The sequence below is a fragment of the Anopheles moucheti genome, chromosome X, assembly GCF_943734755.1.
Source record: "Anopheles moucheti chromosome X, idAnoMoucSN_F20_07, whole genome shotgun sequence".
Lineage (NCBI taxonomy): Eukaryota > Metazoa > Arthropoda > Insecta > Diptera > Culicidae > Anopheles > Anopheles moucheti.
This window is the reverse complement of record NC_069142.1, coordinates 11,321,415-11,345,313: the sequence shown is the minus strand read 5'-3', so window position 1 is coordinate 11,345,313 and position 23,899 is coordinate 11,321,415. Positions and strand designations below refer to the sequence as shown.

Below are 23,899 nucleotides of genomic sequence, written 5' to 3'. Positions count from 1 at the left end.
ATAAAAAAAAAGAGAAGTACGCGACAAAAAATAGTACAGCAAAGGCCACAACATCGCTATGAGCACGGAATCCGAGCATCCTTGCAGCAGTATGACGGAAAAGTGAATATATAAATAATTTAAAATTTTCAAAAACCTTTTTCGTACGCCCAGCGAGCGGCGTTTCGGTCGCGTCTAGTTTGTTTTGTTATGTTTTGTTCCGTTCGGTGCCGTTGGGTAAAGCGAACACAAAAAAAAAGTGTCACAAAGAAAAATCATTCGTTCCCCCTGGTGGCCTGGTGCAGCGCAAAACCGACCGTGGAATGGACCGTGGGTCGGGCAGATGTCAAAAGCAGTCAAAAGTTTCACCGAACTCTCGGGCGGTATCTCTTACTTGCATGCATAATAAAAACGGTGGGAACATTTTCCCGGGTGGGGTGATGTTACGGGACCGGGTGGTGGAGTGGCATGCCGGGCATGACATCATGCCCGATCGAGGCGATGTCAGGAAGGTGTTTGGCGTGCTGTATCGCTCGCACATCGCACCACCAGTAACGCTGACAGGAAGTGCTGTGTGGTACGCGATTCCACTTACGATGCATCGCGGAATCGTGGAATGAATTTTTCTAGCTCGGTACACCAGCCAGACAGGGCTAGTCTATTAGTGTACGCAGTACTAAATTGTACTAAAACGTTCGGTTTTCCAACAGTTGAAATGTGTCATATGATGGAAGTAATTGATTCTATTTCGTTTTTTTTGGGTGTCGAACAAGTCCACTACTAACCAGGCAGTTGAGCAGTGTGTAAGTTTGCCGTATCAACAACACATCAACAAACTTCTTGCTGTATTGCATTTACTGACAGTTCATGCAGCTAAATTGCGCTATATCAGTTAGCGTGAAGCTCTCAGCAGTGAAATGTTGACAAGATTTGTGAGAAGAAATCAAGTCCGGTTGAATAGAAAAGTCCTGTTAAATTGAAATGATATTTTGGTGAGTTTCAACCAGATATTTTCAATGTTCATCTTTTAATCAGGGAAAACAGGGAAAACAATCTAAAGAAGATGCGATTTTTAAGAGGAAAGGACAGAGATAGGAGGATAATCCGGTTAAATTCAACGGTTAATGGCTACGATGCATTTTTCAATCGAATAAGCCCATAGAGAGTTGGAAAACAGTATAAACTTAAAATGAAAGTTTAGTGTTTAGTATATTAAGGTAGCATAGAGATGGAAAATCATGATCAGCATGATCGGGAAGTGTTTTTTTTTCTGTCAAGAGAAGTTGAACATCTTATTAGAAGAATTCCTACAGCCGTATAGATTCCTACAGTAACATACTGACAGAAACCTTGGAGATTTTATTCGTCCAGAACGGGCCTGCAGAAAAGTCCGTATGAGGTGTACACTTTATTTTGCCTACCACTGTAAACGGTAAGAAAGGTAAGTCCTATAAAATTATAGGACTCCTATAAATTATTTATAAATATATAACTACACTCACAATTTATTGTGATCATTCTCAAGTCAATAAACCCGATTAGGATAACTGCTAGACAACAAAAAAGTATTCAAAATAATTTGCAAAAGAAGGAGAATGAAAGTAAACACATTGGTTATAGTTTTTATTATTCGTGTATTTCTCATCATTAGTTCAATCGCTTGTTATGTTCAGTTTTGTTTTGCTGGTTTTTTGTTTTATGATTACATCATAAATCGTTCTGCATGATGGGTCGCACAGTGTTTGCGCTTTTCACACACTGGGCGGTAAACAAAATGAATGTAACGCAGACGCTATCACCACAATTCGCTTCGGCTTGTGTATGATTTTTGTGTTTGCTTTGTTTAGTTTTGTTGTTGTTGTTTTTTTGTAACTCTATGTATTTACTTTAAGTTACTTCACTTCTTCATATTTGCATCTTGATTTCGCATTGTTTTTATGTTGTATTTTTGTTTTGATGTTTATTACTTTATTTCTCCAGTATTTATGACTTCTCTTCTCTGTTACATTACTGTGTCACTGTTTTCTTCTTTCGCTCCACATTCATTTACCCTCTGTGTTGTGTTTTTTTTGTCTCGTTAATTTAATATTTTATTTTTTACTTCATGATTAAGCTGGTATGATTTTCATTTCCGTTAGCATTATTTTTGTATTCCTTCAATTGTTCCACACTTTTTTGTTTGAAGTTCGTGTTGCAGTTGCATATTTTTACAGTGCTGAGAAGGAATGTATGCCGGTACGGGTTTCTCCAGTCGCTTTTTACAATGCAGCCCACGTCGTCCTGTTTTCACCCTTTCACTGTATTTGTTTTATGTTTCACGATGGTGTTTATGCAAAAAAAAAACGGCATCCATTAAATGCTTGTGAGTGTATGGGAGAGCCATATATCATTATTATCACCCTGCTAAGCTATTGATGATGTGTTTGTGTGATTTAGTTTGTTTTTTTTTTAATTTTTGTTTTACTCTTTCTTCCTTTGCTTAACTAAAGTGTTGATTTTTTTGTCTTGCTCTGAAGGCAACAAAATGATTAAAACTATCCAGTTAAAATATGTAACAAACTATGCATGTTCTTTTACCTACTCTTCACATCCACAACTGTTTGTCTTCTCACTTTCTTTTCCTTTGATTTCCCTCGGGAAACATTCTTACTTGTGTTTATTTTTTTGTGCTCACATACACACACACACACGCGCGCTCTCATGACACACTCACACTCACAAACGTATCCAGCCACACAATCCAGACGGAGCTCAAGTCCCGCAATCTAACAGCTTACGTAAGATATCGAACGATAAAACAACAAATATAGCAACCCCGTCCTAGTCTCCCGCTCCATCTTGCCATTCCCATGCATTACGTGAGCTCGTTTTGCGGCTGATTGTATGCGTAGATATGAATGCTTATTTATATATGTAATAGATCAACGAAATTGATTGATCGATTGCCTTGGTGCCTGGTGAGTTATATCTTTTGTATTGTTTTGTTTTGCTTTATTTATATTTTGTTGTGGTTTACTTTTTTTTCTTGGTTGGTAGCAAATTTAAACTATTATTACCCACACGCCGACCGAACCGGTGTTTTGATTTCTTTCGCTTTGTTTTTGTTTTTCTCTGTGTGTTTGTTCGCTGCATCTTGCGATGCACGGGGAGAATGAAATCGGTGAGATACCGAAGGGGGTGTGAGAGATGCATGAGATGAGATGAACAGCTATTATTATCGTGACAATATTACTTAAAAGTAGCAAATAAACATTGAAAGATAATTTTGTAAACCAGCCTGCATGTCCGTGTAGGCGTGACGGCGTTGAGTTACAGTAAAATGTAGCCTAACATTATGCAATCCCATACAAAACATCGCTTTTATGGCATTGCTATAACAAAACTGCCACATGCTCAATGCACAGCCTCAACTTTCATGCACCTTCCAATGGCTAGCTGTTTGATTCCAACCGGACATGTTTCGTGGGTAAATTGAATCGCTTTTACCTGGATAATGCATTTATTATTGTTACTGGTAGAGGGTGTTTTTTTTTGTTTGATAGTGTAATAATTTCAATTCGTAATCATTAGCGTTACCATTACTCTTATTATCGTGACAGAATGGGTGCTTAATTAGTATTTGCCGCTTTCCCTGCCCAACTATTCTCTCCCCTTCCTCCCTCTTCCTGTAGCATATTATTGCCTTCCATTCCTGACCTGATCCGTTCCCTTCGGTTTTTTGGCGCCTGAATGTATGCAGTTATGCTATCATTCGATGCCTATTTGTGTTCTGCCCTACTAGCGTTTTGCTTCCGGTATTTATTTTTACACGTAATAACAATTTCACACCAACCGTTTTAGTGTATTCAGTGGAGCTTTTCGGCAAAGTTCGGCAAAACAAAAATCTTCCTTCTTTTATCCCTGCCCTTAATGACTTGAAACAATTACAGGGCCCCTCTGTTAGGGTATGCGGGTTTTTGCTTTTGTTTTTGGCACTTTTCTTCCAATCAGAGATGGATTAGTTTTTTTTCCCCGACAACTGAGCTTCGGCATGCTGGTTTTTAATCGCTAAAAAGCCCTTTGCCACCACATTCACTGCAGAAGCTCTGCTGATGTGACTTGTGGAACGTGAAACTGAATCATGTAACAGATGTAGTTGCACCTTTCCAGACACACGCACACACACACATACACACACCCACACATGAATGGGGAAAAAGCGTGAAAAATACAGCAACAATTATTACAATGAATAGTCGGCTCGCTGGAAATAATTTCCATTACGGCTAATGACGGCAACCGTTACATGCCTTTGCAAAAAAAGGAAACATACAAACATTTCCCCGGGTTTTTTCCCTTTCTGTTCGACTCATTAGCCGGTGTGCCGGTGCAGCGTTCATGCCTGACTGTCCAATCCGGTGACAATGAAGCGAGATTGCCGCGGTAAAACTAGGAAATCCCGAACCGAAGGTTTTTCCTCTACTCTTTCAACAAGAACCAAAAAACAAAAAAAAAACAAGGATAAGGTTCGCCGTCATGCGTCATGTGCTAGTGGTGCACCATTAACCAAACCAAAGCCATGATGAATGCGACCGTTTACGGTTGGTAGGAAAATGAGTGAGGAAGCGAGAATAATAATAAAAAAAAACATCCACCCAATATGCACCACATTTGTCTCATCTTCATAATTGGTTTCCTCCGTTGCGTGTATGTGTGTGTGTATGTGTGTGTGTTTGTTTTTCCATACTGCACTCTCATCTATTTTCCAGCGAACCGCATCCTGACATCCGCATCTAACACATACCGGTAATCAGGAAGAAGCGCTAGTCGGTTCGGTGTTATTGGTGCACAATTTTACTAACTTTCATTTTAACGTTGGGAGAGATCGCGGTTTCTTCCATCGGGTTTTGCGTATTTCTTAGATATGCTTAATGTACTTTGGGTTTTCTTTTATTTTAGTTTCATTCGGAAAAAAAGACAACTGTTTCGTCTTTTTATCTAACCGTTCGTTTTGCTATTTTTGTTTTAATTGTACAACCCCTATAATGACATAACGGCCTACACGCTACTGAAACACACGCATACAGAGCATCGAACACTCTTGCAGACACACTCGTACATGCCGTTGCTGAAGTGGTGGTACAGCATCGTGTTTACGTTTAAGCAAAAACCCAACACCGAGATAGGCATTATCCAATCCAAACCTCAGTCCGTGTCCACGTTTGTTTCGAGGCAACATCCGGTCAGACATTCACACATCCCAATCATACCTGGTTAGCTCTATACGCCTTTAGCTTAGCTTAATGGTAGTAGATGCTTTTCCCATTCCTATCAATTGTTGGTAAATCCAATTCATAGGAGTCGTACTATTTTACATGGTTTTCCCGTACAGAATTCATACCGTTCGCTATCACTATCGTGCGCTGGATCGTTTTTTGACAGATAGAAATAGTGAACGTGAAGCTTTGACCGATCTTGTTGTACAATGCGTATACGTTTTAATTTTCGTGTTATGGATGCTTAGTTATCAAAATGCGGGTTTTTTAGACAAACTGTTATAAAAAAGAAATTTTACATGGTTGTTATAATTCTAGCCACTTAAAAAAGAAACATTCTAACGCACAGCTTAAATGAAGCCGAACAAGGAGAAATGCGACGAGAATTGCATACTTTACGGCGCAGTATCGTATTTCGATACGCTTGGTGAAACCAGTTAAATTGGAATGGCAAACGGTATGAATTCTACACAATAAAACTGCTTAATACCTCAATAATATCTTATCTGACTGATGTCGAAGGTTCCCTGCTAAAGCGTGGCTAGGTGATAGCATTCAGGGATTCTTTCGCGAGTTCGCGCCTTTTTCCACCTCGTTTCGTCCCAAACAGCCTAGTGTGTTGATTATTGATGGTATTTTTTTTTTCTCTTAACAAGCCAGGTGTAACCCGACAATGTTGTGTGACCTTCACTTTAGTAGATCCACTAGATGTACATACGTAACCTGGAACGTCCACTAGCTCAACAAATCGCGCTGGGTGGCGTGTACCAGTGACACCGGAAGCGTACCGTTAGCATGGTCAACGCACCGAGCATCAGGGGCCACAAGCTCGTCCACCTACTCCGGATGGTGGCATCGCCGGTGTTGGAGCTAATTAGGTCGTGTTCGCCCGCCTGCAAACCCTTATAAAGACGGCCATTTTTGTGTATTTTGTTACTCTCCTCGGACTGGTCGATGTTGGGCGTTGAGTTGATTTCCTGCTTGGCCCGGGATGGGGGGGGTGGGGTAGACAAAAGAAGGAAGAAAAAAACAGAGAGATGAGCCTATCGAAGCGTCTGTGGACTTGCGGTCGGCATTGGAAGTTTTGCAATTGCGCAAGGGATGGCAAACCGTTTTTCGTCTCCCGCTTTCTTTTAGAACGCTTTCGATTCATTCACAAGCAGGAAAACTTCATTAGTATGGAGCACAGGTCCGTTTGCCAAGCGATTGAACCTCGACCCGCTTCCTTCGCTTATACCACCACACCGAAGGGTTTCTTTTCGAGGGTGGTATTAATTAAAGTTTACCGTGGTGCATAGCAACTTCTCACAAGCCACAAAAACCCAATCGGCTCATTATGAGATGGCTGCCCATTTGTTTGATCGGCTACGGAAGGGTTCGGTTGCACTGCATGCTAAGAGGTGGTTACAAGAAAAAAAAGGAAGGAAATGCTGCTACTTACATCGTTGCCCGAGGTGTCCTCCACGCTGTTCACACGATGGGCTGATTTGGTCTTCTTCTGCAGCTCCATTTCTGGTTTGTTTGCCGGGAGTAAATTTAAAGACAAAGAAATTCACATGAAAAACGATTTAATTTGTGTGTGTGTTTTACTATTGTTAGGTTATTCCCATAGAATAAAATATGCAAACCATCATCATCCATGGGAGATAAATCTCGAAATACCACTACGGAATAACTTCCGGCATTTTGAACAACTTCAGCATCAGCGCGTGTACTTACAACTAAATATTCCCCTGCAAAATGACAGATTTGAATATGTTCGAATCACTTGCATGGAACGCCCCGGACGGTTGTTTGCGGAGGATTAAAAACTTGATCCTACCATCGGTTCCAACTGTCCGCTGTGCGATATTTTCGCCCGAACAACCGATAGACGCTCGTGCACCTGGCTTAGCGTCCACATTACAGGACGCTCATTTCTAATCCGGTCACGGTACTGCCCGGTACAGCGGACGATTAAACGAATGCGCTGAATAAAAATATGACAACCATGTAAAGTGTTCCCCAATTGCACAATGAAAGTGGTGTGCGCAATTTTGTGCTTGCTCACTCACAGGGCGGATCGAAAGGAAAAGCGGCGATTATGTTGCCATAGCCGCTCGGGGTTTCCATTTGTGATAATACATTTTATACCGTTTCATCGTGTTTGTTTTTGTTTAGCGAACCCATTCCAAGCGCGCACAACCGCACCCATTTGTCAACAAGTGTAGTACCTGTGCCGATCCTAAGCACACCGACGCACGAACAAAAAAAAAAAGAAAATGGTAGACTTATCAGAGCGCGTGCACACATACGGCGAACAAAATGGAAATCATACACTCATCCCAACCGCGAAACCGATGCGCATTGTTCGCTGGTGAAAGCGCAATGATTTTTAATATTTTAAGCGTTCACCATGGTGCCGGTTGGTACGAGTGAATGTTAGTATGCGGTGTGGGTCAGTTGTGTTGATGTTTTTTTTTGTGTTTTGCTTTTCGTTCTCTCGTTTTACTGTTGGCCGTTGATAATGGCACACGAAGATGATCAGAATGGGAGTACTTTCCCGATTGTGTACGGGTTTAGCGGCATTGTCACAGACGGTTTTAAACCCTTCGATGTGCTTTTTGCGTTGAGCATTTTAGAAATAAGTGTACTCCCATCGTTTTTTCGGTATTACTACTTGTTTGGTGAAATTGCATACATGTAGGCGAATATGTTGTGCTAGTGCTAAACCGATTTTTGAGTTGCAAATAAAAAATATCTATTGCATCAATACCATATTTTTATGTGTGAATTAATGAGGCTGGCTGAACAATATTTAGTAAAAATATTTGTTCTGGTTTTAAATTCATCGATGTGCTTTTTGCGTATGGTTGAGAATGTTAGAAATAAGTGTATTCCCATCGTTTTTCCGGTATTACTGCTTGTTTGGTAAAATGCGTCGGTAAAATTGCATATATGTAGGCGTATACATTGTGCTAGTGCTAAATCGATTTTGAGTTGCGAATAAAAAATATCTATTCCATCAATACAATATTTTTATGTGTGAATTAATGAGGCTGGCTGAGCAATTTTAAGTGAAAATGTTTGTTCTAGTTTTAAATTCATCGATGTGCTTTTTGCTTGCGGTGGAGAATGTTAGAAATAAGTGCTCCCATCGCTTTTTCGTTATTACTGCTTGGTTGGTGAAATTGCATACATGCAGGCGTATATATTGTTTTTCGTTTTTTGAGTTGCAAATAAAAGATATCTATGCCATCAATGAAATACTTTTTTATGTGTCAACTAATGAAGTTGACTAAACAAATGTAATTAAAAATATTTGTTAAAGTATTTTTTTTTGCAAAATTATAGTATTTCGAGCTTTTGACTTGATCGAAGTTGCTTTAATTAATGGTTAAATTTAATTGTTTTAATTAATTTTTATATTATTATCATAAGAACGGCGCGCAGATTACACAAAGGTTTAGTCTATAGTTTAACACACCAAGTCTAACAGAAATTTGACTCTTGCAAAATTTGTGCGCCTAAATCTATGCAATGTATTATTGGTGGTGTTAAATATTTTTTCCCTTTGATCCGTTTGATTTTTTTTCTCACAAGTGATCTGACAGAATAAAAAATTATCAAAAAATCGATTCGATTCACTAAATCATATTACAGTCCACATCTAAAGTCCACCGTCATCTAAAGGGTTAACATGGGAAAATCGACCGACAGCAGGAAAGGGAGAGAAACCGAAAACGCAAGGACATCGACAACATCTCCGTCTTACACGCTTGAAGTAGCTTGTTGTGGGTTTCCTTTCCACCCTGTCGTGCGTGCGGTTTTGCGTTTTTTTTGTTTTGTTTTGTTTTGTTTTTCCTCACCGTACCGTAAAGTGGTGAACGTATTGTTAACACAAATTCCACCCCTTTTTCTGCCACTGAAAATCCCACCTTCCTCCGCCACAATGCAATGGAAGGATTCGCGATGTGGGATGTGCAGAGAAATAGCAGCAAGCTAACAGCAAGCCGAAGGTGAATGCAAGAGCATGGTGCTGGAGGTTGCCGGTTTTTTCACAGCGTTCCTTTACACCTTTATCGTACCACCGGAGTGATTCTTTAGCGGCAAAGACGAAGCTCATCTCGCGTGGATGTGGGGTGGATGGGCAGCTGGTTTCATTTTTATGTATGCACCACCAGCACCCAGGGAATGGGGAAGGGCAGGGAGCATACCGTTTTTCATGTTTGCTTTCTTTTCTCTGTTTTTTTTTTGTACGTCGCTGTCGGTAGCATCGTGTATGTTTGTTGCGATTTGCTCAAGGATCAACGAGGGATTCGTCGTTATTCTGGCTGGGTTTCGACCGTTCTCGACAGGTCGGTTTGGAGCGAAGGTGCAGGAGAAGGAAAGTTGTGTGCGCTGCTTTCAGCGCCTCGCATACGTCTTACGTCTTACCCGGTCCGTATCAGCAGGGCCGAAACTACAGCGAATCATTTCTGAATTCCCGCCCGGATAATAGACGGTATGTTCCATTTTTCATCGAACCACATGTGCGGGCAGACAGCAGAACCAGCCCACAGCCCGTAACAGTGGGTGTGGAATGTTTTGCTCTCGGGTGGGACCAGGGGGTGTGTGGTTAGGGTTTACACTTTTACCCCGAAAGCAGCATGTGAGATCGCTTTTCTTTTTGTTGCTTTTTCCGCTGTTTTTTTTTATAGCTTCCACACCCCTTTTGTGCGAGCCCACGGGATCAAGCGTCACTGCTATCGTCATCCGATCATCATTATTATCATCTCCATCGTCATGGTGTGTCTGTGGGTGGTGTCGGATATGTGGAGGCTACCGGGTTTTTTTTCCTTCTTTTATCTCCATTCCTTCATTTTGTTATTTGTAATGTGCTTGGTCGTATCTACCCCTCAAATCCCTCCCCCCTCCCTCCCTCCACGTTTTCACCCTACTCCCCATTCCTCCTGCCGAAGGGTCTGTGTTGTGGTAGGGAGGTTTTCCTTTACCCTTGAGTTTGCAATCCCCGTTCATGAATTGAAAGAATTGCTTTTACGCTGCATTTTCCCCGGAGAGCACTTTGGCTGTTCGAGTTTGCGGCCAAGTGTTGCTTGTCGAAACGCAAGGCAAACTCCCCGTGGTCCCATTGTGCGAGTGCAATTCCAAATCTCGTACAGAATATAAATGTGTGAGTATTGTTGCGTTTGGTTGGGGCGAAATGTTGTTGAGCGATGAGATTTAGCTATAGATTATACCGATTATTTTACGTCAATTATTGCCGATCAAAAGTGACCAATAAGTCACATTTTAAGATTTTTGTGAAATTAATATTTATAATTAACAAAAAAAAAAAAAGAAATGCGCCTACAATTAATATTCGCCTAAAAGTATGCAATAATATTTTCAAGGCACTTGAGAGTGATATAAGTGCCCATTTACAGTATGTATTGCATACCTTCAGGTGTACCATATTGAGAAACCAATTTAGAAAAAAAACCTGCCCCAGCGATGTTATATTGCCCACCGTAAATAATATATAATTTCGAGAATCGGTTATTCGTACTTACCGTACAGCCGTATCGTACCCTCCGCATCGCCGATGCTGTTCTTCGAAATGCACTTATACCCGCCCATGTCCGATTTGTGCAGCTTGCGTATAACCAGCGTCATCTGGACCGCGTACATGGAGCTTTCGTTCTCGTTCATCAGATACCGCTCGTTGGAGATGATCATTTCGCCTGCAAGTAGGCAACAGCGATACAACGGTGAAGATAAACAGTGCGCCAATAGGTGATTAGTGTACCGATTCGGAGTAGAGTGGTTAGTTTTCTAGAAATCGTCAGACTTCATTGGGTTGTGCCCTTTTGAACGGTCGCTTATCAAACAGTGTTGCCAAATTTGACGTTCCGTTCCGCAAAACAAATGTATTTGTGAGTTGGTGCGAAGAACGGAGAAGTGGAAGGGTGGGAGAGGTGTGGTTAAACACTTCAACACGAACACACAAGAGGACAGACAGCACATACTGTGCGCCAGGATTTAGATAAATGTGTTTTAATGTTGATGGTGGAACAAAGCGCTGTGACTTCGAGCCCACCGAGGTTCTTGCGGTGGGCGGTATGGGTGACCGTGCCTGCAATATTTATTTCATTAAACAAAATAAATAATCATCTTTCAGCATGTTCCCATCCGGTGTTCCGGGAGTTGCACAGTCGGCGGTACCAATGTGCTGTGCGGTACGGTTAGCGCCACCTGGCGAGGAAGCGCTGCTACTAACTGATAGTGGCTTGACTTTAGCTGCACCTGCCGTGCGTGTGTGGTGTGTTGTGGGTTGGGCGGTAAGAGATGATGTGCTGCAGTGGTTTGCGTTAAACATGCCTAACCAACCAAACAGCCTGGCAACAAATTTGTGAATTTCTCGCTCTTTGCTTTGCCAAGCAGCGGGAACCCATGCCTGTAGCAGTGTAGTGCCTAGTAGCCTGTCGCTGCACGATGGGTAGCTGGGCGAGATATGATTTGCCGGCAACAACATAAAAGTGCTCCCTGTTCCACCAAACCGCGCACCGGTTGGGACGCACCGGAGCAAAAACCGTAGGCACGTGCGTGTATTTTATGATTAACAAGTAATTTAACTTATTTACATTCATAACATTGAATAAATAATTACAATTTGAACAGATAATGCAAAATACATGCACGCTTGCCCCCGTTTGCATTCCTCCTTCAATTTTCCGTTCGCTTCTGGTTGATTCTCGAGGTTTGCGTGCCGCAGCATTATCCAGCGCTACGCGGACCGTCACGTTCGCCAGGTTTCGGCACGCCATCCCAACAATCCACGGCATTCCGGACGACGCATGTTGTGATGCGGATATGCAACAAGGGTTTGAAGAGCCACACAATGCATAAAAAGCTTGCCAGCCGGGAAAGCCAGCCGGGGCGGGTGGGTCCACTGGATATATTGCAGGTCGCGTGTGTAATGCACAACGTCCGGTCACGTTAAACGGTACCGTTTATGTGATGCAACACAATAGTGGCAAGAGTTTTTGAGGGGAAGGGGACATTATGGGGGGGGGGGGGGAGGGGGGGGGGGGGAGGTTGCAATTTAATGGGAGTTTAAGGGATGCAGCGTGCCGAGCATGAGATGATAGTCGAAATTGCGTTTTAAATGACCATACGCCGATGACGCGAATCGCAATGGCTGTGTGTGCGTTTGTATGCTCCCCTTCCCCCTCTCCCCTCCTCCCCCTCCTCACTATCATCTGTGAAAAGCGCAACAGAATTGCGCTCTGGGGGGGGGTGGAATACACGGGAAATAGAATTCTTTCTTTTCCACCCCTAGTTTTAGCTTTATAAGGGAAGAGTTGCAGGAGTTGTTGTGGGAAGGGGTGTGGGGGGTGGTTAACGAGGTAGTGGGTGGATAGAAAATGGGAAGCCTTGTTTTATCTGTACTTTTTAACGTACGAAACCCACCAACCGGCCTACTTACACACCCATGCACCACTATCTATCGCTTGCCAAGTAATCAACAGCTGGTTATAAACGATTCCCAATATTTGCTTCCACTGTGGGCGAGGGGGTGGCATGGGAGCACCCCTTTTTTCGAGCAAAGGTTGTGTCTGGGTGTGTGTTTTGGGAAGGAGTACTACAACAAAAAAAGGGAAAGGCAAAATGAAAACGGCCAGACGGGTTTTGTGTGCTGTGCGAAAATTAATTTTCAATAAATTAAACGCTCCCCATCGTGCGTACGTCAGCGCAACGTGGCGTGGAGCACTTTTTTTGTTTGTTTGTTTGTTTATTGAGGGGAAGGGAGAGGGTCACTAGTGTTCTTGCAAAACCAAAAACAAAAATTGCCCACCCACGCACACACACACACACACACACTTTGCACTTCTAAAGCTGCATTTATTGTATGCAAAAAGTGGTAGCGAAATGCAGGCGAAAACCCTTCCGAATTTTCCTTCCCATGGGTGAAGCCGTTTGTTTGCATCGTTGTTTGTGCCGATTCGGTGAACTTTGGGGCTACTACGATGTCCCTTTTGCAATGGTGTCGCCCATTTGGGGCGGATTTATCTGTACGGAAAGGGATTCGGGTTTTGCTTTGCTGTTGGAATCCGATGGCTCGTGGGCGGCGGTTTCGGCATTAGTGAAGATTAATTAACGCATCGTCGCGAAATGGGGTTTGACGTTGCGCGTGGTCGTCCATCACACAACACGCTTGACGGATGCTTATCGATGCCGCGATATAAAGATTGTGACTGTCCGTGGATGGCACACTTACCATTTTCACGCTGCCAGTAGTTGATGGCTTTCGGTGATGCCTCCACGTTGCAGATAAGCGTGACATCCGTGCCGAGTGGAGCACCGACGAGTTGGTTTGGCACCTGGATCAGTGGATGGACTGCAAAGGGGAGAGATGGAAAGAAAATATGAAAGTAAAAAAATATTGCAGTATAGTTGAAAGTTTTACGAAAAAGTTTGGATGTATAATATTCCAAAGATATATAGGATTTTGTAACTATTTCTGCTACTATCGTACACTCCATTAAAGCAGAGGTGAGTTGAATAGTTCAAGCTGTTTTATTGAAAGTTAAAACAAATTTATTGGAAATTGTCATTTAACAAAATCCTGTTTAAATCACACAATTTTAAATTTTATTCAAAAAACGTGTTGACTAAAACGTCATCATAGGACAGGTCAATTAAAATTAGTATTTTGTCAATGTCCGTCAAAATTTTCTCGTAATTCAGTAATTAATAATTAATAAGTAATTAACTGACTTGCAATTTTCTTTGATAGTTTTTTTTATAGCATCCACTATAAGGAACTTGGTTAGGAATTTTTGACGGAAACTGTGTGTCAATTGGATCTGAGGTTTTAAGAAATTATGGACTTTTGGCAAAATTTTAGAAATTATGAAAACACAATGAACCTTAAAAGAAAAGTTGAACAAGTTGTTTTTGGATTTCCTTAACATACTGACAGTATATCTTAATCTATATAACGCTAAATTATTGGAGTGGATGTTCTATTTGAGGTTATGTCGATCGCATCTGAAATAATATTTTGCGGTGGGATTTTATATAAGGAGATCTTTAAAAAATTGTGGAACTTAAGCCAATCCTTCACTTTTTAGTTCCTTGGGTCTTGACATGTTATGATGGTGTTCCCTATCCCTCAAAAAAGGTCAGAATCATCTATTTATAAATATATATCTTCTATAGGTAACGCATCGTAACGCATCCATAATATCTCTGTTCTACAAGCGTTACGCAATGAATGGTTGATGGTTAAAACACTGTGTTTTTTTTTATTTAAATGTTTTTCACACTGAATGGAAGAAAAATCTTTCAATATATTGTCTTCCTTCCGTGAAGCGATTGTAGCGATCCGTGTTCCGCATGCACGCCGTTATCGAATGCTTGCTGTAGAATAATTACAAAATTTCAATCTGCACAATCTGGACCATTTTTACAACCCCGTACACGTTTCGCAAAGGGTGTTCGATATTTCATTTCACAAGCAACATTTTCATTGCCACGTTGCAGAAAACCCACAATCTACCCCTTCCTGTAAGCACCCCCTCCCCCCTATCGTTCCCAGTTGGGCTACCTCGGCAGCTGTGGGACAGAAATCATAAACGCCACCAGCACATGCTTCCTACCGGGACGTGTTTAATTTACACCTGTTCCTGGAGTGTTTTATGGGGCACACTTTACACACACACACACCCGCACACCCTTCCGGAAAATTCGTACCCTTCCCGAAACCCCCGGTGGTCGTTACTTCCCATTCGCTTGAAAGCGGCACGTCGACGATTAGCAGACGACACATTTAGCCTGTCCCACCGCACCGCCGTCACCGGTGAAGGGGAGCATTAAAATTAATAATAATTATCAAACAATATTCTACGGCACACAAAAACATTCACCACATCAAACAAAACCCATAGCACACAGACACACACACACAGAGAGCCGTCGTGAAACGTAGTGCTGCATGGGAAAAGTTTCAATCCGTGCCGGGGGCGTCCTTGAACGTTCGCACTTCTTTTCTCCGCCCCGGTGAGAGTGAAACGCACGAACATGGTAGCGTTTCAACGCAGTGGCGTGCTGAACAGCTACGAGCGATTAGTCTAAACACGCTCCCGCTTCCCTAGAAACCTCGTGCACTAGTTTTCCGGGATGTTTGCAGTGGTGGGAGTCTTCAGTCACAGGATGTTAATTTAGGTTTACAATGGCACTGTGGAATGGGAATACACTGTACAACGTCGGGCCTTCTTGGTGTTACTTACACCGTACAGACTGCACTCCGGTGCGTGTGAATCCATTCGGTGCTACCCTCCAACCGGTACGGTCAATGCAGTCCGATGCTTAACTGCTTCGATTGCTGCCCGGGATTTGGAGCGCAGGGCAGCAAATTAACCTCAGCCAAATGGTAGCGCTAGGTAAAATGGCAATACCCACAACATCTTCCGCACCGTACGCGGTGGAAACAAACAATAAATGTAATGATCGTGCAGGGGACCGGCTTAGGGAAAGTGTACGAGCGGTATAGAGGGTGGCCGTGCACGAGGGTTTAAAATTTGTTCCCTTTTTTATTTTACGACCGTTCCCACACCACCTGGTAGGATGCGTAGGACCTCCCCGAAAAAAGCGTATTATGAACCATAAACTTTCCGGTTTTTGGGGCTGGAATGGTCGAATCGGGTGTCGAATTTTCGGTGGCCTCCAAACGATCGGAGTGACAAAGGCCCGAGATTGTTCGACGCTGTCGGTGCTGTCTGAGAGGGTTACGGTATTTTTAATAACATGACTAACATTTGTATGGTAATTGTCAGCTCGTACATTGGTACTGGGTAAACGGTAGCCAGGTTCGCACCCCGAAAAACCGATAGTGATGATGAGAAGAAGCACAAAGACGAAAAACAGCTCCTTTTTGGCGTTTCGCACTGGCTCCGTAATGGGTTGGGAAAATGAAGAGACAGTACGGAGTACAGTTGATGCAGATCAAGGGTCGAGTATCATTGAACCCGACACACACACATACACACATAAAACACACATACAGCTAGGGATCAGATGTAAGAATTGAATTAAATTGAAATTTAGTCCATGACGTTCCGGTCGCACACTAGCGTGGCTCCCGGATGTGATGACAAAACCATGACATCAGTGTATGCGTACCGGAAGGACAGTACGCGCCAGTATCTTGAATCGGACACGGGCTAGTCTGGTGTCGGGGATTTTCGCCGTTTCATAGGTTACGAGCAAAACGACCGACCGGAGAAGCATCGTCATCGTACTCATCGTCATCGGTCGCATTCGGGTGGGACGGAACCAGACGGAACCAAGGTACCGTACTCGAGGGATTTTAATGGTCGCTGAATGAAACTGATAGCTCGGACGAGACCGGAATGTGTGATTCGACTCCTGGTACTGCATCTTGCTGCGGCTGTTGGAAGTAGTTTATTTTCGTACCCCTTTTTTTATAGTGCAGCAAGGCTACAGCAGAAGCCGTACGAATTCGTGTACGAATGGCCGTAGGGGATCGGCAATACAACCGGTGTCAACTGAGTTCCAGAACTGCACGGTGGAAGATGTAAAGAGTAAAACGGTCAAAATTCTTGCACGTTATTATTCGTATCCGCTTGAGAGTGATGTTATGCACAAATCTACATTACATCGGCTTTGTAGTTGGGAGTACTCCGGACGAACTCCTAATCAACTCTCAAAAGAGTTCCTGTTGAAGAAACTGAATAGCTCTTCGTGATCTTCGTACGTCTAAGGCTTATTTCAAATGTGGGTTTTATTAAAACATCTTCTACATCTTTAAAGTTTTTGCATTCTAAATCCCATAAATTCTGGATGTTTCTGCTTAATTGACAACTTTAAATGGTCCGCTTGTGGGTGAAGATGCTTAATAATTCATAAGGGTTAAGCATTTCTATTTGCTTTATTTCATTGACTCATATTTAATGCATTCCTCATTCCTTTTTTAATAATTTTAATTAATTGTAATTAGTTTTTAATTAAGTATTAAATATATGTATAAAAATAGAAAAAACTATTAAAATGTTCACTTTAATACATAAATTTACAAAATATATGTATAATTTTGTCGAGAGTAGCTAGTAACTCACAATACTAAATTTTCTTCCAGTCCCACCAAAAATTTTATCGTTAGTCGTGGTTTGGTCATCACCGCGCATTGCACCGTGATTGTTTTTGGTACAATTTTGTTGTGATTGATCTATTTATCATCCCCGGACAATATCCATCACAGAATTGTGTCACTTTCATTCCGTTTTTCCACGAATTTTCAAATGGAAATTCGATCTATTATGTGTTTTCATGTTAATTGGTGTCGCACCTAAACATCAAGGTTCTTTTTGAAGCAAACTTTGTGGAATTGATTTGAAAATGTGTTTATCAGATAGAACCATTTAGCTTTTGAAAGAACCAACTAAAACTAATCTTGTCCGCATCGAACACGAAAAAACCCCGCTGTGCAAATAGTTTTTCAACTGTTAGAGTTTGCTGAACCGTGTTGACTGCTGATAGGATATATTCTGTTTCACCGCTACGGATCACGAGCCGGGTGCGTCGTGTGAGTGCAGTGCGGTGCAGTGGTTTCGGTGGTTCACTACTTACAGTGTACTTGCAGCTTGAGCCGTTTGCTCACGGACGGTGGTACGCCGTTCGAGGCGATGCACATGTACGCTCCCATCTCGGAACGTGTCACCTTCGTCAGTGACAACATCTCACCTTCGACTATCGTTGCTGTTTGCGGGGATGAAGAATAAAAAAAAACACGACCATTGAGCGAGTGTGTGTTACAATCATTGTCGAGGTTTAGAAAAAAAAAAAACGGCATGACGTTGCATGCATGTCGGACGGGTCAAGCATGTGATGACGTTTGTTTTTTGTTCTTAACAAATTAACATTGCTGTGCTGAACGGATGGTGATTTCGGTGCTGTGTTTTGTTTGCTCCAATTGCAACATCCACCAATTTACCTTTCATCTTTCCGTGCGTGCCGTTGCGGGCGATGATTTCACGTCCATCCTCCCTTCGCCACACGATCTTTGGCTTCGGATAGCCGCGCGCCTTGCAGATTAGCTTGGCCGAACCACCTTCGGGCACCATCATATCACCGGACGTTTCTTCGTAGATGATGTCCGGCGGTATTACCACCTCAAGGAAGGCAGTCTACTCACGCCAACGAAGGAAAAAAAATGGGAGAATTTGAAAGAAAAGCAATAAGCGGAGTTCGGAGACTCGACTGTAGAACTGAACCCCCATTTGGTTCCCGCTGTTCACCTGCATCTTCATCGGGTCCGTATTGACCTGGCACATGTAGACGCCCCGGTCCTCCATTTTGACGTTCCGGATCACCAGCGTCCAGGTGTTGTAGTCGTTGTGCGTCACCGACAACCGACCGTTATTCGTGATGACGTGCTCGTGTATCGCCAGGATCGCTTTCGCGTCCGCCTTTATCCAGGCGACCTGCATGACGACGCCGAACACCGTCAGTCCCCCGCGCAAAAGGGTATGCAAAAAAAATGGTTGTATTAATCAACGGCAACGCAATCGAATCGGTTGCATATCTGTTAACATAAACATAAAGTACAAACACACACAAACGCGCGCGCAAACACATTCTCACAGATGTGACCTCAAGCACACGGCGACACACTCGTACTTCTCATACAGACAAACAGTGCAGTCGTACAGCGAGCAGCGGGTTAGACATGCAGCACAGCAGTGACCCATGATCGTTCCTTTTTTTTTGTTTGTTCGTGTGGGTGTATGTGTGTTAATGCGGTGCAGTAAGTCGTCCTTCAAAGTAACACACTCCGTATCGTTTATCGGGTCAATGGGTCACTGCTGGTATGCATGTTGGTATCAACGGGTTTGATTATTCGATTCGGTGCAGAGTGATAGTGCAAAACACAACACAGAAGGAAGAGCAAACGTTCAACTACAACCTAACGTTCATGCGTTCATGCGTTCATGCGGCATGCACACTTTACTACAAGAAGCAAGGTTTTGTTTTTTTTTATGGCGGCTCGGCTTACAATGCTAATTTTTATTTTCCAATATTTTGTAATGGAGTTGACGCACTACGGGGGATTAGTTACTGCCTAAATGTTTAATATAAGGGACTGATTTCACTGAATAAGCTGCATTAAAGTGACAAAGATTTAAAAGAGTATCTTTGTAATGCGTATTGCATACTGTTAGGCGCGTAATGTTATTATACAGCTCCTTGGTCTACAAAGTTGGGTAATAAATAAAATATGCAATCCGCATTGAAAAAGTAAATAGTAGCAACAGAATTAGTAGCTTTAATGCAGCTTTATTCTCGCGTTGTTACTCAAAACCTTCTACGTGCGAAAAGCAATACCATTGATGGCGCTACAAGCAGACATGCAGGTGCGGAAAGCGAACACAAATGGCAACTAAAATTGCGACTGCTTGGCATAACACGAATCCCAACGTCCCCGAGCCTATCCACCTTGAAAGGATTGTCTCGGGGACGTGCTACGAAACCATGAAATATAGCATTTATCCTTCCGATTCGATGGCAAAAAAGGTACACGGTTTTTCAGTAAGTGATATAGAGGGTGGGGGGTGGCTGATATAGAGCGAGGGGGTGAAATTTTACTTTTTCGCCTGCATAAAAAGGGGCTTTGATGGGGCCGGGAAATGTGGTGCACGGTGCAAGTTACAGTATTGGTGGTGTGGGGAGCAAAATATAAAACGCAAGGTGCAAGTAACTATCACAAGTGCTTGTGGGCCGGTGCTGCCGGTGGGTGGAATGTGTTTCGGTGCAAATACTATCATTACTTGGTGCAGTGCTGGTGCTGGTCGGGTTGAGTTTGGAATTCTTTGGATCTGGTAGATGTAATATATATATATATTTTTTGCATTTGGTTGGAGGCTGAGTGTGCAAGCTGTGAGCTGGTGCTGAAGGGACGCTGAAAATACAAGACGGGCGGATGGGTTTGAATGGGAAATAGGAGCGCTGGAAAGTGGGTGGAAGGGTTAGTGCTGGCTTCGTCGTTGTGACCTCGTCAAACCCATCCTTTGAAGGTCACTCCAGTCTGTGTAAATGTCTTCAGTGACGAACGCTTCTAGATGGATGTGACTGTCGGCCACTTGACATGCCAGCACCAACGCGGTAAGAAAGGTTTTCTTAAGGGAAAATTCAGCTGGGAAAACGTAGTAGTAGGGGAAGAGCATGGATGGGTGGATGGGTGGTGCATAACTGGTGCTTACACTACGGTGCAGTTGCAGTTTTGGTGTTTGAACAAAACTCTTTGGTCTGTTTCTGGTGCGCTGCTACGCCACTAAAATGCGGTGCATGGGAATATTAGATATTACGCTCAAACGGTTACTCGCTCGCGGTAAAGAAAATGGAAACATAAAGTGCACGGTGTGGATTGGGGGATACTCCCGGAAATGGGTGTCGTGCCTTGATCGGAAGATGATGGACGGCGGTACTCTGATGCTGCTGCTGCTCGCGTTGGCGATTCGCACGTTGCTGACAGGACAGGTTTTAATGGTTTGATTTCTTCTCAGGCACTGGAAATTTTCAGCACAAACGTGCATCCAATGTACAATACGCGAACGGACGTGCGATCAGTACCCGTGTGCGAATGCCCTGTTTCGCAAAGCGAAAACACCCGCGCAGTGTCAGAGTTCGCCGGCAAATGGGTAAATAGTGTTGTGGAGGAAAAAAGAAACACAATTGGCAGGAGAATGACAAGGAATGATCGTATGACGGGGAAGGAAAAAATAACGAACGTGAAAGTAAGACTCCGTCAGGAGCGGGAGGTTGAAGGGTTGGGCGGTGGTGTGCATGTGCTCTTTTGACGAGTGGGTGGTAAAGAAACAGAAAAGAATACCACAAAATCATGGAAGAATCGATACCATATTTCACGTCGGAATCGGATACGTACCCGGGCCGGTGTTGCTTCCCCACTCACCCGATAACCACCGAGATTGTTCACCACGCAGGTGAACGTGGCGTCACGACCTGCAATAGATGACGAGATGCGAAATGTACCGACGGTCGGGCTGCCCATGTACCGACAGTAAAACATTGCAAATTTTGCGTTAACGTACCTTTCGCGACCGTTACGTTCTCCAGTGGATATACAAAGTCCGGCTCAAATGCTGACACTGGGCATGGGGGGGGGAAAAGGAAGAGATGGCAGTTGTCAAGTGTAGATTTGAGGAATACATCCCGACGACGAACAAGGGGAAAAAACAGAAATTAGTTGTATTATTACAGAGTTGTATTGTTATCAGCCAGTTTCTTGAAGTTATAAAGACATCTGTTTGCAAGTCCTAAATAACAATTAGCTCTTTACACTGAGACCTTTTTTAAGGTACTGAACATACCGAAGATATTGATACTTCAATTTCTACTTCAAAGTGTGTGGACTTTTCCCTAATAAAATAAATTGTACATAACATTTATAACGATTTTGGCAGATCCTTGAAGTTAGCAAGATATCTGCTATATAGAGACTCATTTTTAAGTACATAACGGATACTAATGTTATAAATGCTACTTCAAATTGAGTGAACTTTTCTCAAAATTAATATAAAATAATGACAATAATGTGGCAGCAAAACTCCTGGAGATATTGGAGGATCCAGGATTGGAAATATCTTGGAGCTCTTTCCAAAAGTGAGGTCTTCAGACCATCGAAATCAAAGAGATATATTTTTAAGTTAGTGAGATCAAAGAGTGAGGAACTGAATATCTGAAGATGCTCTAATGAGTTCTTAATATCTTTGAGCTCTTAATAGCTTCTTTGCCGAAGGAACTTAAAATATGAAGTAAGTGTAAACAATCTAAAGGGGTTACATCTAGAAGATTTTTCTCCAAAGTATCAATGTAACAAGAAAAATCTTTTTAAGTTCACTTATATACAATTGTCCAAAATGAGGTCGAAAAAGTGTTAAAACTCGTAACCAATATATTGGATGCCCTTGGTGGCTTCGGGCGTAGCTTACCGTTTGCTAGAATTATCGCTAACGCTATATACAGAATAGCTACAGGTCGAAGGTATTGGTAACGATAAAATTTATAATTAAAACTAGTATGGCTACAGCTGTCCACCGGTGGTGCGTTCACCGGTTCCAAGATGGACGGCAAAACCTCCAGCGCCCGCATCACGGCACCACTCCGGCCGCCCCCCGCATGCCGAAGGTTTCTCCTTCCGGTCGACAATCGTTGCCACCCGCAGTTGCCACCGCGCGCCATCTGGCGTTGGGTTCGTTTGTGACGCGGGCGCAAACCCTCCGGTGCTGCCGTCATCTTACTCCGGGCGGCAACCGGTGCATCCTTGCCCCGCTGCACTGCCCCGGCCGGTGGAGTGTGGGCCAGCGTAGCGTCTTTGCTCGGCCGTGCAACGAGCTCTACGCGGATGCTAACGGATGGCGGGCCCGGTTTCCTTCTGGTGTGCCGGGTTACGGATGGTACGGATGGATGTATTTTTTTTTGGTTTTGTGCTCTGTTTCTCCGTGGCCGTTTCAGACGATTCTACGAGTATGTCCGCGTACGCTGGTACCAGACCGATGCGGACCTGCTAAAGACCATCTCAAGTGTGGCAAAGACTGCAAAGAAAATGAATAGAGAAAAATAAGAATGTTAGTGAGCCATCCAGCAACATCTCGAATGGAAAGATTTGTAGCAAGGCAGAAAGAAGACATTCAAGAAAACAAAACAGCCAACTCATCCTAATTGGAGCAAACTCCCGAAAACTTTCAATATTGAACCACGTTACACTGCACACGTGCTGGAACGTGTAAACTCATCATATCTTGGGGCCAAAAAAAAAACCCCTCACACATTTTCCCATCCGAGCAACACATGTTGGGGTGTAATTTTCACCTCATCGTGGACAACATTCTGGCAACTTTCGGACGACCCCAAGAAATTGGAAATGATCGAAACACATCCGATGCACACATGTGCTTGAGCGAGAAAGGGAGAGAAGGAAGATAGATTCACATTAGCCCACGGTCCGGCACGGTACAGCTGCAGCAGCGAAATATGTGTAAATAAATAAAAGTCATCACGGTCCGTGCCGCTCACGGATTGGGCAGGTTCGTGCCGGGGAAGAAGCGCCAAGTGCCATCCACTAAGCGGAATCAAACCGGAAATTTATCAAAAAACTTTCTCCTACTACAAGCACGGGCGTCTTAAGTCTCCGGGTTCGTCCGAAAACCTCGCTGATGATGGGAACGGGAAAGTGTTTCGGAAATTGTAATGTAATATGCAACATGTTGTCCCGGATCGCGTCCCACAGCAGCGATGGGTAGTTATGTTCACGGAGCTCCCGGTTTTTCTTTTTCTTCTTGCTTCCATTTTCCATTCCGCCATTGTTGCGTGGATGTTTTGTGGCATACTTGGGGTGAAGTTTTATTTTTTTCGTTCCTGCTGCTTGCAAGCTGTTTCAACTGCTAGCCAACTAGTTTGGAGCATCGAATGGACACTCAAACCGAAACTGACGGAACGACACACTCGAATAGAAAAAAAGTACACAAAAAATAAATATGAGAAAGAAAGCTCGTAACGGAAACGATCTTGACAACTACGATGTCGTCAACGGGAACGACACCGATGATTGCGACGGTAGTTTGGCCACAGTTGAAAATGTCATGATTTCGTACACTTTCCCTTCG

The 23,899-nt window shown here is 43.2% G+C and overlaps 1 protein-coding gene across 1 annotated transcript; it reads right to left on the bottom strand.

The window, feature by feature from the left end:
* Positions 1-5,974: 5,974 nt before the first annotated feature.
* LOC128307131 (lachesin-like) lies at positions 5,975-22,529 on the bottom strand. Its single transcript, XM_053044863.1, has 10 exons — positions 22,226-22,529; positions 21,326-21,382; positions 21,160-21,236; positions 18,515-18,700; positions 18,211-18,403; positions 17,847-17,975; positions 13,474-13,593; positions 10,766-10,936; positions 6,676-6,746; positions 5,975-6,211 (listed from the first exon to the last, which is right to left on the bottom strand). The coding sequence occupies exons 1-10, from the start codon at positions 22,527-22,529 to the stop codon at positions 5,975-5,977; spliced, it is 1,545 nt and encodes a 514-aa protein (XP_052900823.1).
* Positions 22,530-23,899: the final 1,370 nt, after the last annotated feature.

Coding starts and splice junctions, on each gene's coding strand:
- LOC128307131 (XM_053044863.1), bottom strand. CDS start 22,529: ATGACGGCAGCACCGGAGGGTTTGCGCCCGCGTCACAAACGAACCCAA. Junction 10,937..13,473: donor CTACTGGCAGCGTGAAAATG/GTAAGTGTGCCA, acceptor GCCTACTTGCAG/GCGAAATGATCATCTCCAAC. Junction 6,747..10,765: donor GGGTACGATACGGCTGTACG/GTAAGTACGAAT, acceptor CAAACAAACCAG/AAATGGAGCTGCAGAAGAAG.